The sequence below is a fragment of the Meles meles genome, chromosome 2 (assembly GCF_922984935.1).
Source record: "Meles meles chromosome 2, mMelMel3.1 paternal haplotype, whole genome shotgun sequence".
Classification (NCBI taxonomy): domain Eukaryota; kingdom Metazoa; phylum Chordata; class Mammalia; order Carnivora; family Mustelidae; genus Meles; species Meles meles.
Window position 1 is genome coordinate 106,823,097 of NC_060067.1, and position 14,082 is coordinate 106,837,178.

The window sequence follows — 14,082 nt, forward strand, 5'->3', positions numbered from 1 at the left end:
TTTGCCTACCCTCTCACTCATTCCTATTTTATTTGACACCCATCCAAACTCAGTTTTAACAAGTTCCTCTTTTCATGAAGACATCATAGACTTACTGAAGCTGGCAGCAATCCTAGATATTCTCTCAGCCAATTTCCTCATTTTGTGGATGAAGAAATGGTAAATCACATAGATAAATGATTTTCTGATATTGTGGCATAGCTTAGAAACAGCGGAGTTGGACTGGCCGAGGTCAGTGCTGCTTCCATGATGCCATTCAAATCCCATGTAACTATGATTAAAAGGAAAAGGATATTATGTTTGTGATCATTACAAATAGTTATAGCAAAATTAAAGATAAGACTTATGCTTTGGAAATTAGACATTGTATCTATTAAAGAAAAAAACATTTTTGTTGCAGGTAATATATGATAAAAATACATATTATAATTAATTTTATATGAAATCCATAAAGTAAGTGAGGACAAGAGAATAATAATTTGAATTGATGCTTATTTCTAATATCAGGATCTTCCCTGAATCATAAAATTTGCTCCACATTTAAGAACTGCAAAATAATCAAGGCTATGCCATGCTTTTAGAAGGAGTACAGTGCCCTCTGCAGCTTCAGCAGAAATAAACACAGTTTGAAAGGAAAAACAGTAATTTAAACATCAACATGGAAGTGTGTGCAATTAACGTGCCTCAAAAATTTACTTTACCTTCCAAAACTGAATGAAAATATTTATGTAAAGATCACATTTTTAACAAAGTGCACCAAAGCATGTACAGCAGGTATTTTTGTAAAAAGATACGCAATATAGGAAAAGAAATACATGTGCACACCTACAGATTAATTTGAGGATAACACTCTAGGAAATGGTAAAATTGCCTTTGGGAAGACAACAGCACCCTGGGGGTCAGATGTGCCAAGAAGTTTTATTTTTTACTGTGATTCTTCATGTACTACTTAAATGTTTTCATCACATGCATGTATTAATCTTCCAGGTAAGAAAAAAATTAATCAATAAATGTTTTAAGTACCTTTTAGAGAAAGGATATTTATCCAAATCTTAAGCTATGCTCTCCAGAAGTTCCATAACTTCAGACAAGTTGTTCAATCTGTTAAAAACAAAAAAACAGGCCCAAAATATAGTCATTTATGCCAACACTCACATCACCAAACTGAGAATTATGATTTCAGCTCTCCCAGAAATGGAATCTTCAATCAATCAATCAATCAATTAGGAATCACCTAATCTGCACTAATTATGTAATATGCCTAATAAGCCCCTACTATCCCCTAAAGGAAAGTAATTTTTCAATAACTGACCTGCTTTTTTTTGCTTACTATGACTTCCTTATTCCCTTTCCCTTCTGCCTATAGAAGACTCATTTTGTACAGCTCCTCAGGGCTCCTTTCTGTTAGATTGGATGCCGCTCAATTCGAATCACTTTTTGTTCAAATTAACTTGAAATTTTTAATATGCCAGTTTATCTTTTAACAAATCTCTCTGCCCTCCCTGACAAATTAAAACATAGCTTCCTTCACTTTGTTTTATCTTATTGGATACAGTCCAGCATCTTCACAATTTAAAGTAGTCTATACTAGTTAACCAAAACCAATCCTGGATGAGTAGATATTTCACATACAGTTGTGTTTTTTTTAATATTTTATTTATTTATTTGACAGAGAGAAAGCGATCACAAGTAGGCAGAGAGGCAGACAGAGAGAGAGGAGGAGGCAGGTTCTCCGTTGAGCAGAGAGCCCAACACGGGGCTCGAACCAGGACTCTGGGATCATGACCCGAGCCGAAGGCAGAGGCTTTAACCCACTGAGCCACCCAGGTGCCCCATTCACATAGTTTTTAATCTATTAACTAATTTCTTAAAGTTGAGGGAAATAATTAATATTCATTAATTAAGATATTAATGATAATGAAATAGCATTATCAGTGAAAGGTAGGTCTATTTTCTAACACACTCCTCCCCTCCAAAGATTAGTTGTCCTCTGTGTAGCTTTCCAGAAATTATGTTAATAAGTACTTATGAAGTGACTGAATAAGCAATTTTATAATTGAATGTTTCCTAGACTCCAAGTCTCTTTCTAGGTGCAGGTGGTAAAGGATAAAAACCAAGTTGCTAACCTCATAGAGCTGACGGTTTAGTGGGAGGAGACAAATAATATGTACATAAATTGATACATACATATTATTTCTGAAAGTTATGTCATCTTTTAAAAGAAGAGTAAAGAAAGCAAAGTCACAGACAAGAGTGTTGCTATTTTATAGAGAGAGTTCTGAGACAGTGACATCTGAGCAGATACCAGATTTAAATGGAAGAAGGAAAACATGGATATCTAGGGTAAGAGCATACCAGGCAGAGAACAGCCAATGCAAAGGCCTTCAGAGAGCACCTGTCCAGTATCTAAGAAACTGTCAAAAGACCATTGTAGCTGTAGTGGAGAGAGCAAAAACAGTGGTAGAGGGTAAGGCCAGAGGGATAACAAGGGACAATATCATGTCAGGGCAACAGCTGAGATTATGGATCTTATTCTGAGAAAAAGCAAGGTTAGGGTGGTACTGGGGGTCTTAAGAGAGAATTAACATGCCCTAACATATTTTTAAGGATCACTCAAATCACTGTGTTGTGGATAGACTGGTAGTGGGAGTTGGGAAAGATAGAAACATGGAGATGAGTTCAGTGAGAGGTAAGGGTATTTTGGATCAACAGGTAGCAGAAGTTGTGATAAATGGTCATATTCTAGAATATTCTCAAGATAGCCCCAACAGAATTTTCAGGCATGCCAAATGTAGACTTTGAGAGAAAGGAAGTAGCTGTGGTTTGGGTAACTGGAAGGGTGGACTTGCCATCAACTGAGATGTTGAAAATTGCAGATACACTAGATTTTGAGGGGAAGGTCACAAATTTGGTATTTTAAGTTTGCAGTATTAGCATATGTTTGCTAAAGACCAGTCTATTAGAGAAGGGGAAATAACAACATCAGGCAGAGAGAAATTAAGCAGGAGAGGGCAGGATCTAATGCAAACATGGAGAATTTTTCAGAGTGGAGGATAGATAGTTGTTCATCTAATTACAATCTGGAAGGTGAGGTAAACGGGCACTGACAAGTAGGTGGGTAACCAGGTTGGCAGGAATCAGTATAAGTTTCTGCTATTTGCTTCTATTTTCATAATGAAATAGAAAAGAAAATACTGTTTCAATAAATTTGTGAAAACCTTTCTATCCCCTTGCTTAAAACCTCCCATCGACTTTCTCTCACCATTGGAATAACAGCCAAACATTTATCACAGCCCACAAGGCCCCACAGAACCTAGCCCTCACCTATCTCTCCATCACCCAAAATGTTTCAGCCACATGGGCCTTACTTCCATGCCTCAGACATGTACAAGACAAACTCATACAAGCCTTGGGTTCTCTGACTGGGACCCTCTGTCTTGGACAAGTAAAAGAGGTACCCTATCTTCCCAGGTACAGCTAATTCTTATTATATAGGTCTCACCTCAGAAGTCCTTTCTTGAGCATCCCATCTAAAGTAGCACCTCCTTTTATCAAAAGTTATTTTACTTATGTGTTATTGTCTGCTTCTTCTCACAAATGTGTTTCATGAGACACCATCACCCCAACTCATCTCCACCTTTTCATTCTCTCTCCCCTGATCTGCTGTTAACTCTTCTTCTCAATACTCATTACCACTGAATATACAGGGCATATCCATCTCCCTTAAGAGAATAATAGCTACATCCAGCACACATAGATACTCAAGGAATATTTCCTGATCAACATATTCAGGAAATTAAATGAAAAAATGCATGTAGAGCACACAACAGAGCACCTGGCACATAGTAAATTTCAATAAATATTAGCTGCTAGGATGATGACACCAAAGACTACCATGGCAACAATCACAAGCACACAACTATAAAAGGCAAATCTTCTGTGCTCTGGAACCAATCCCCTTCATGCTGTCAGAGACTTTCTCTCACTAATTGCATGTCCCTCCTTCCTCTTTACAGACTCGTTCCCTTCAGCTAAAATGTGCAATATTTCACCACAATTTTTAAAAAATCAGTTAAAATATACTTTTCTTAACTCTGTCTTATCTTATTAAGTATAGCCGAGTAGCTTCACAGGGTAGCTACCCAAAAAAAAAAAAAAAAAAAAAAAAAAAAAAAAAGCCTATACTAGCTCACAGTTGGTTAAACAAACAAATCTTGAATGATCATTTTTATTTACTATTTTTTTCTATTAGCTAGTTTCTTCAAGTTGAACAAAACTACTTAATATTTGCATGGTTAAAATACTAATTATTATAAAATATTACACAATGTAAGGTAGATATATTATCTCTATCCTCCCTCTCCAAGGAAACCACGTATATTTTGTGTATCTTTCTAGAAATTATGTATGCATATCCAGACATATAAATATCCTTTGAAATATCAAATAGGATCATATCATGAACACAATTCCACACTTTGGGTTTCTTTCAGGTTATGAAACACCTTGAATGGCTTTCCAAAGCTCACATTAACAGCTATATCATTCTTTGTACTGGCTACATAGCATTTCGTTGTATTGATAAAATGCCATCTATTTAACTAGCCTCAAATGCATTATTTATTGGCATTTAACGTGTTTTCAGCCATTTCCTATTGTAAACAATACTGTAACCCATATACATATATCCTTGCACAGTCCTTCAAATACATGTATAAATAAATTCTTAAAAGCAGAATTGCCTGCATAAAAGGTACATGTGCCTTCAGTTTTTTATTGATATTGCCCAAATATCTTCCAAATAGTTTTATTAAATCACTAGAATTTTCTAGTCCTCTAAATAATAAACAATTATTAGTAACAGCAGGTCATATTTTTGGTGAGGGAAAGGGCATAATTTCTGAAGCTCCTTAAATCTACTAAGAAAGGGAATGAAATCACTCCTCAAGAAAATATTAATACTTTACCATGTTACGTGTTTTTTTAAAAGAAAGCAGCACTATTTCTGGGAAAGAATTATTTTCCCACTTTTGCTAATAAAAGTTCACCTCATTTCTGGTTTTTTTAGTCCTCAATAATTCTTTTTCTGGGTGGCTCACTCGGTAAGGGTCTGTGTTCAGCTGAGGTCATGATCCCAGGGTCCTGAGATCCAGCCTGGCATGGGGCTCCCTGCTTAAGGGAAGCCTGCTCCTCCCTCTCCTACTCCGTTTGTGTTCCCTCTCTTTGTCTCTCTCTGTCAAATAAATAAAATCTTTAAAAATAATAATAATTCTTTTTCTAAACCTCTTAGGAACTCACAGCCAATGGAAACAGGAGCTGAAAGAAAAAGGAAAACATAAAACTCGGTTTCTAAGGAGCTCGACGAAATTCTTACGTTTCTGGGCAGTGCAGTGACTTTCAATTCTTGTCGTTAGAGATGTTTTTAATTTAAAAAAAAAAACTGTTAGTGGATTCTTTTAAAGGTCTCAACTCTTGCCGATGAAAAAATTTTTTCTCTGCCTTATTTTCCGTACAGATTGCAAACTCTTAGGGCGAGGTGGAGGACGGGGGTTGTAAAGGCTGCCTGCATTTCAGGCGCTTTTAGCGGGTAACAGCTGTTTCAGCTTTAGCCAGAAGAGCCGCTCACCGCCTGCTCCTCTCAGCCCTTCTCTGCGATTTCTACCCTGCCTCTGCACATCATTTAACCCCCCTCCACCCTTTATCCGTGGACGCGCCGCGGGCCTCGCGTCCCCCGCGCTGGGCGCCGTGGAACAATCCGTGACGTCATGAGGCAGCGGCTCAATCAGAAGCGGCGTTTGGGAAATTTTAAACTTAAAGGCGGGGCGGCCTGTGCTCTCCGATACCTAGAAGGTAGAGCGTCTGGGCCAGTTCTCTGGGGTCTTACCGGGCAGGATGGCGGAGGAAGGGGCTGTGGCGGTCTGCGTGCGGGTCCGGCCGCTCAACAACAGGTACGTAGGCCAGACCGAGACCGGGATCCCGCTGGGGCCTCGGGTGTGGGCCTGAGCCGGAGAGTTCTCTCTGCTTCCCGGTTCCGCGGCCTGGGATGTCGGCCCCTTACTGGTTTTGTGTCCCTATCTGTAAGTGACTGAGAAGGATCGGAGAATCTGGAAGATACTTTCCATCTGTAGGAGTCTCTTAAACGTGTAACTCAGGCAGGCCAACGTTAAAGACTTGCCGCTGGCACTGCACTGCCTTTCTCCATCTGAGCCTCCTTACCACACCCCACCCCATTAAAGGCAGTCGTATCGGGTAATTCTTACAGGCACTCATCACAGTTGGTGATTTTGCGCCAAACTCTCTCCCTCTTCACTGTGTATTCCTTGAGAGCAAGGACTAGTCTGTCTTATTGCACTGTATTCCTAGGCACTCAAGACTTCACTCAGTCAGTGACTGAATTCAACGTCCGGAACGTTGAATGGCTGAAATTGATCAATCTTTTTTTTTTTTTTAAAGTACAGTGTACACTATTAAACAGACACTACCATCATTGCCCCTGTGGATCCACATTCTAGGAGGGCAGACAGGAAATAAAGTAAAAAATAGAGAATGTTAAGTTGACATTCATGTTACGGGAGTAATAAATGCCATAAAGAAAAAGCAGAAAGGGGAAGAAATGAAGTCTTTGCTTCTCTAGTCTCTGGCCCTCACCCCAGAATACTAACATATTTTGTGTTTGAGAAATATTTGTTAAATATCACGAAGTGTTTAATAAATGACAATATCAAAATGAGGAATTTCCTATTTTTAAAGGGCTTCTTATCTAATGCTTAGGAGACAGTTACATAAAGAAACCATTACAATACATGGTAAACAAGTGTTGTGACAGGTGGAGAGTGTTTGCTAGAGAAGCATTAATCCCTCTGAGATGACACCAGTTGGGGGGTGGGGGTGTCAGGAAAATCCTGACACTTTATGAATTAAAGAATAGTTAAATAACTTAATGGAAAGGTTAGTCAGGGTATTCCAGACACAGAGAGGCTGCATTTCTTATTTCGATGGGGACCTTCAGGTAACTGTATGGAGTTAGGTATATATCAGAATTTAGAGCAAGATAACATTAAAGAGAGAAATAAACATGATCCAAGTCTAGTGTTCCATATTAAAAATTTTAGATGGTCTTTTTAAAGTTTTGAGCAAGAGGGACATAATCAGAGTTGCACTTTGAATGTATCTTTTTACCAACCAGTACTGGGTAGGAGGGTGGAAATGAAGAACTTGACAAGGAAATCCCTATGAGAAGGCAGCAGGTCACTGGCCCCCACTTAAAAGTGTAGACCCCTCAAAGGTGGATTTTCCATATTTCTCATATATAGTATAAGTCAATACTGTCTTTTAAAATATTCTTCAGAAGATGGAATCTTTTAACTTATCTGTCATATAACATGACTTCTATGATCAGTTATACTAAAATGCAGTATTTTTATTGTTTCAGAGAAGAAGCTCTTGGAGGAGATACCCAAGTTTATTGGAAAACTGACAATAATGCTATTTATCAAGTTGATGGCAGTAAATCCTTCAATTTTGGTAGGCTTATAATAGCATCAAAAGTTAACCTGTTATCCTTTTCCTATTAGGAGTAAAAAGGCTTATAGTGATAGTGGATTTGTCATTAAAGATCAGACTAAGCCGTATATGAACTGCTTCAGTAGAAACTAAAAAATTGTTCATCCATCATATATGATAAGTAAGATAATAAACTGATATTTAAAATGAAGTTATAGTCATAGTGCCTTATGGTTGAAACTAACATTCTTTCCTTTCTTCACTGGTTTTTTTGTGGACTAAAACCCCATAAACCCTAAAGTATGTTGCTTAATGTCAATTCATGTTTATGATCTTTCAATTTAGTTTATATTTCCCACAGTTATTTTTAAGAAAATTCTTTAAACAATAAATAGTAAAGATAGTCCTTCATTGTCTGTTGGAATACAGCAGAGACCTACCCTGGCCTTTGTGGAACTTATCATATGGTTAGAAAGACTTTAAACGAGTAATTATACTTGTGTTGACATAAGCTTTGGGAGAGTTTATAGTGGATCTAACTAGTCTAAAAGGGTGTCTAAAATGGTACCATTGATACTGGGACCTGCAGGATAAGTGAGACCTAGTTACAGCAGAGGGACATGGAGATTCCAAAGGTTGACAAGGCTGATTTGTGTATTGATTTAATATGGATGTATTGGTGACAGTGATACATGTCATACAGATTAACTCAATCCTCTTAACAAGTTTATATTGTAGGTACCTTTCTGTTTCAGTAAGGAACTGAGATAGGCCTGGAGTCACACAGCAAGCAAATGGAAGAGTCAGCCTCTAAATCCAGCCACACTAACATGCTGCCACTTAGGCTCCTCAGAACAACATTGAGGTCTTCTCAAGAACTTCAGGAGTAAGAATGGTTAGGTTGTTGAACTAGCATTAAACTGAAAGCCATCATAAAAGGTTTTAGAGCAAAGATCTATAGAAGAGAAAACACTTTCTGGTAAAGGACTGTTTTAGAGCATTAATATAATTTTTAAAAAGGTAAAACAATATATCCCGGAGATTAAAAAACCAAGAGTGAGGGATACACAAGCATTCAGACACATGAACTATAGATTCTCAGTAGCTGTGTATGTCCATAGAGGATTTAGAGTTATCCATCCATCTAAAGCAAATGGCATTAAGATTTGAATCATACTACCATCTCTTCTTGCTCTGAAATCATAACCCATAACCCCTAAGCCGCCTTCAGATGGCACTTTGGTTTTCCATTTTGTTCTGCCAACAGGGCAGATGTGTAGTCAGAATGTAAGCAGTCTGACCATTGAATTTCTTATTAGAGATGGATACATTTCCTTCCTAATTTACAAATCCAATTCTTTTTTTTTTTTTTTTTTTTTTTTTACAAATCCAATTCTTGTGAGATTTTTATGAGGCCAGCATCAAAAGAGTAGGCCATACTTAATGTGCTAATTATGCTAACAAAAGCAGAAAGCCACATCCTAAACTAGTGAACTCATCTGCATGAATGCTACTGTAAACCCAAACTCCTTTAGCAGCCAGCCAACTAGTCATTCCCTATAACCTTTCAGCTTTTTTAGGTCTCCTCTATATGTGTGCATTTCTCAGTTTAGTTTGAAGTAGACCTTCTTGTCAAATATGTTATAAACTTTCTCAAAGCATAGTAATACTTCACATTTCATAAATATTAACCATATATTCATAATAATTCTATGAGGAAGAGAATACATATCCATTTTGCAGATTAGGTAAGTGAGGCACAGAGACATCAACCACCTTGCCCAAAGTCACAGAGCTTATAAGTGGTGGAACCAGATTTGCAGACAGTCTGATTCTATACCCCTGAATTCAGCCACTATGCCCTACTGTCTCTTGAAAACACATAGGATAGCTGAGAAGTCTGATGTGTATTTTTTCTTTGTGAGGACCAACACATCTTACTTTATAGAGAAGTATATTTTCAAAGGACCAATAAGATGAAGAGAATATTGTGTCCTAAATATTTTATCTTACCATAGCCTGCTAATTTTCTTTCTTTAGACAACCACTAAGAAAACAAAGTTGTTTTGTTTGATTTAACCTCTGTGTGTATGTGTATGTTTTTTTTTTTAGATCGTGTCTTTCACAGTAATGAAACTACTAAAAATGTGTATGAAGAAATAGCAGTACCAATCATAGATTCTGCCATACAAGGTTACAATGGTTTGTATTCACTGTAGAAATATCTTAGTATCGGTTCTCTATTCAAGTATTAATAGTTTTACACCCAACAGATTCATTTTTAATCTTTGCGTGTGTGTGTTTTGTTTTTACAGGTACCATATTTGCCTATGGTCAAACTGCTTCAGGAAAAACATATACCATGATGGGTTCAGAAGATTATTTGGGAGTAATACCCAGAGCAATTCATGACATTTTCCAAAAAATTAAAAAGGTAAATACCTTAGCTAAATTTCTGTTACATGCAGGTTAAAGTATTAATAGTCTCTTATAATGATGAAAGGAAGTAGATTTATAGTTATCTCTTTATTAGCCATGGGTAAAGAAGGCATAACATAGATTCACTTTTTTCCCCACAAACTTACTTTTGTAGAGCCTAAATTTCTTTCAGTCGTTCACTTGAATCCTGAAACAATACTAATCACACCAAAAAGTGGGTGTTGAGGAACAAGAAAATCTTATCAGAATGGTTAGCTCCTCCTTGCTTTTGTTTACCTACCAGTGATTATTAAGGAGTAGAGAAAAGTAGAGGTAGGGAAAAGGCCAGAATAAGCAACCTAACTAAAAGTTGGTTTTAGATTTATTTTTTCATTACTATTTTAATGATTTTTAATGTCCTTATTTGAGTATCTGTTGGTAGGGTTTTATTTTGAGTTTAAAGAGTTGGACTGGGCATTCCCCTAATTATTTGATACTATACTTTTCATTATTCCTGAAACATTTTTATATTTTTGTGTTTATCGTCAATATTAAACCATATGAGGTTTCGTTTCTTGTTTGCTTTACAAAGACAATTTCTCAGAATATTTTAATATTTAATGCTAGCACATAAGTATTCAATATTAGGTTTTCATAAATGGATGATCTTTGATGTTTTTATACATTTATTTTTCCCTCTAGTTTCCTGACAGGGAATTTCTCTTACGTGTATCTTACATGGAGATATACAACGAAACCATTACAGACTTACTCTGTGACACTCAGAAAATGAAACCTTTAGTAATTCGGGAAGACTTCAATGTGAGTAACAGAGTTGAAATAGCTCTAAAAATAGTTGCTTATTGGGATTATTGTTCTTGAACATTTACCTTTAATTTCTATATTTTTTAAACTATCTCCTGTTTTATGGTTTATTTTTTCTTTCGTGTTTATAAAAACAACATATGAACAATATGTATGATTTTAAACATTGCCAACTGTAATATTTTGGTGTGAGTACCTTAAAAAAGAACAAGATGGAAGTATCAGGTTAGAATTTGCTGTGCTTTGGTATAGGAAATAAATTGTACATATCATAAGTTTACTTGTTATTTTCATACATTTTCCACCAGTAACTTCCACAAATGAATTCTATAATAGTTGACAACTTCTTTTTGAGATGCACACTTTTTAGTGACTTCTCCTCTACTCTTTACATAATTAAACTTGTTTCAGAGGAATGTGTATGTGGCTGATCTCACAGAAGAAGTTGTTTACACATCAGAAATGGCTTTGAAGTGGATCACAAAAGGAGAAAGTAAGACTTTATAGTGTATTTCCCCAAAACGCTTATAAAAAGTATTCAGTTAAACGTATTTAGGCTTCAAGTCACACTTTTCACTCTTAAAAATAGAAGTTAATGTTTTTCTTTGGATTTTAATGTACACAGCTGAAATATGACTTACTTTTTACAGAGAACAGACATTATGGAATTACAAAAATGAATCAAAGAAGCAGTCGCTCCCATACAATTTTTAGGATGGTAGGTAACTCTCTGTTTGGCCTTTCCAATTAAAAATGCACTAATTTTTTTTACAAGCTTTCTTTTCTCTCTAGATTTTGGAAAGTAGAGAGAAAGGGGAACCTTCCAATTGTGATGGATCCGTCAAAGTGTCCCATTTGGTGAGTATTGATGGACCACAGTACTGTACTGTATGGGCCAAAGCATAATTTAATTTGGCTGCTGAATGTTTGGTTTCATAAGGACTGTTAACTGAATCAAACAGGCAAAAACATGTATAAATTGGTAGTTTAACTAGTCTCATCGGTAAACATGTGATTACTAGCTAAAACATAGGAAGAATTCAGAGGGTCTTTCTTCCTGTTATGTTATGGCTGCCTCTGCTAAAATTTAGATGGAAGGACTTTTCCTAACCACAGTTGTTGGGGGGAGATTTTTGATATGCATTTAAAAGTTAAGAGTGTCTTTAGAATGGGGTGGGAAGAGTGTTCTTAGAACAGGAGTGGAATCCATTCTGTTTTGTTGTTGTTGTTGTTGTTGTTTTGTCTCAGCCAATAGAATTGAGACTCATGAGATCAATAAAAACCTAGCTGGGACTGTTAAACCGTAAATCACATTATTCAAGTATATCCTTAAATATAATAAAATATTTAATATTATAAACATAGTGTTTTAGACTATAAATTCCTTGAAGGAAAGAGTGATATCTTATTCATCTTTATAGCCTCAACACATTATACATAGTTTATATTCAATACCTATTTGTTGAATAGTGAATATATACATTATGAAAACATTCTTTTTTTGTACCAAGTAAACCTTCCATTTCCTTCTTGCTGCAAGGTATCATTTCTCTCTCTTTTTCTGTGCTTCCTTCCGTTCCTTGCCAATATTCTCTGTTTTGAAGGTCTAAATTTTTTAGCATGTGGGATATGACTTAGGATTATTCTATCTGATTTGAAAATTTCAGGAAAAAAATAGTATGTTTTTTTACTTTCAGATTTGAAAAATCAGTCTTGATTAAATATATAATTCTGTTCACCTCAGTTATTTACTGTACAGCATAAAATTTATTTTAGAATAATGGTCTTGCTTTGATTTAGCAACAACAATAACACAAATCCTAACTTTTGTCTTCTAAACCTAATCTGTGATACTTCACTACAATTTTAATGTTTCTCTTAATAATTTGTTTTTTAATATTCTTGACATACTCAGTGATCCATTTGGTGACTTTTTCCATATTCTTTGATGCTCTGTCAAATGGTACTATAGATACCTTCTGGTCCAGCCCTTCACCTTCCCACTTGCTTTAAGCATCATTGGAAGAAGTTTTCCCAAAAAAGTCATTTTTGGGCTCTTTGGAGGTGGCATGCATGGTTTTTTTTATTTACTTACTTACTTCCTTATTTATTTTAGCGTCTTTTGCTCTTTTGGTTCTTAATACCCAGCTTCTTTCAGCTCCGTTCCTTCTTTTCTCCCTTTACTCCCTTTGTAGTTTCTTTTTCCTACCATCCTATCAAAAACATAGGAGTATTGTGCTATGTCCTTCTTACTTCTGTTTGCCCTCAGACATCATTGCTGTGTTGATGCTGGTCAAATATTTATTTTATCTGGAGTTTCTGAGTTCTAATTCATGTCCGTAAAGATGATTATAATTGTGTGTCCCACTGTTATTTCAAACTTCAGTGTGTCTAAAACGAAATTAATTTCTTCCTATAGTAATGAATATTCCTGTTTTCTAGTAGTACCAGTGTTATCCTGGTCACCTAGGTCAGACCCAAGTCAATTCTGACTCATCTTTTTCTGCCTTCCCCTTTTGTCCAGGTATTGACGTTTCTTATTCAGTATTCCAGTGAGTGTCACACTCATGTAGGTTCTCATCCCTTGAATTACTATATCATTCTCCTAGACCTGGCCTCAAGACTCTGGTTTTCCTTTCTGCAGTCTGTTTGCAGATTTCTAATTTTTCTAATGTTACTAAGTACTGCCCATGTTGTTTTGCCACTCTTCACCAACATACCTTCACTTCCTTCTACTCCACATGAGCTCCTCTCTTATAGATACATTGGGCCTCCTGGTGTCTTTGAACAGCGATACTGGTTCCCATCTTTATTCCTTAATTCATGCTGCCTTTCTCACCATTTTGCCCCTTTATTATGGTTCTAGGTCTTCTGTAATATAGATACAAGAAAGATTACACTTTAAGCATTTTAGAGAAAGTAGTGTCTAGATAGGACATAATTAAAGCAGGAGTACATAATTACTGTCCATCCCTGAAAGTGTCCACAGAGAGAGAGAATTTAAATCTCTGACTTTGTTTTAATGCATTAAGAATATTTGCCAAAACTCCATTATGTTCTATACATAGTACAGCTCCAAGATTCAAAGAATAAAGAAGATATCCCTCCACCACTTACGTCTCCATGACTACCTCCTTAGCCCAGGCCTCTCACTGAGATTCCTGCAGGAGCCACCTGATTAGATTCCCTCCTGCCACTCTTGCCGCTCTCCAGTCCTCCACCCAGGGGCAACAGGCAATCCTTCAGAAAGTTAAAATAAGGAGATGTCTGTCACTCTCTTACTACACCCTTTCCCGTCATATTTAGAAAATCCAGAGTTCTTACTCTTCCTTACAG

The 14,082-nt window shown here is 36.4% G+C and overlaps 1 protein-coding gene across 3 annotated transcripts in view; it reads left to right on the forward strand.

Moving 5' to 3' along the window:
- Positions 1-5,822: 5,822 nt before the first annotated feature.
- Positions 5,823-14,082, forward strand: part of CENPE (centromere protein E) — a 75,695-nt gene continuing 67,435 nt past the window's right edge. For all 3 annotated transcript variants that reach the window (XM_045984405.1, XM_045984386.1, XM_045984394.1), the window contains exons 1-8: positions 5,823-5,948; positions 7,433-7,524; positions 9,616-9,705; positions 9,819-9,937; positions 10,624-10,743; positions 11,158-11,239; positions 11,397-11,464; positions 11,539-11,604. In XM_045984405.1, the coding sequence (XP_045840361.1) occupies positions 5,893-5,948; positions 7,433-7,524; positions 9,616-9,705; positions 9,819-9,937; positions 10,624-10,743; positions 11,158-11,239; positions 11,397-11,464; positions 11,539-11,604 (693 nt within the window). In that variant the 5' untranslated portion in view covers positions 5,823-5,892. The remainder of the gene's footprint in view (positions 5,949-7,432; positions 7,525-9,615; positions 9,706-9,818; positions 9,938-10,623; positions 10,744-11,157; positions 11,240-11,396; positions 11,465-11,538; positions 11,605-14,082) is intronic.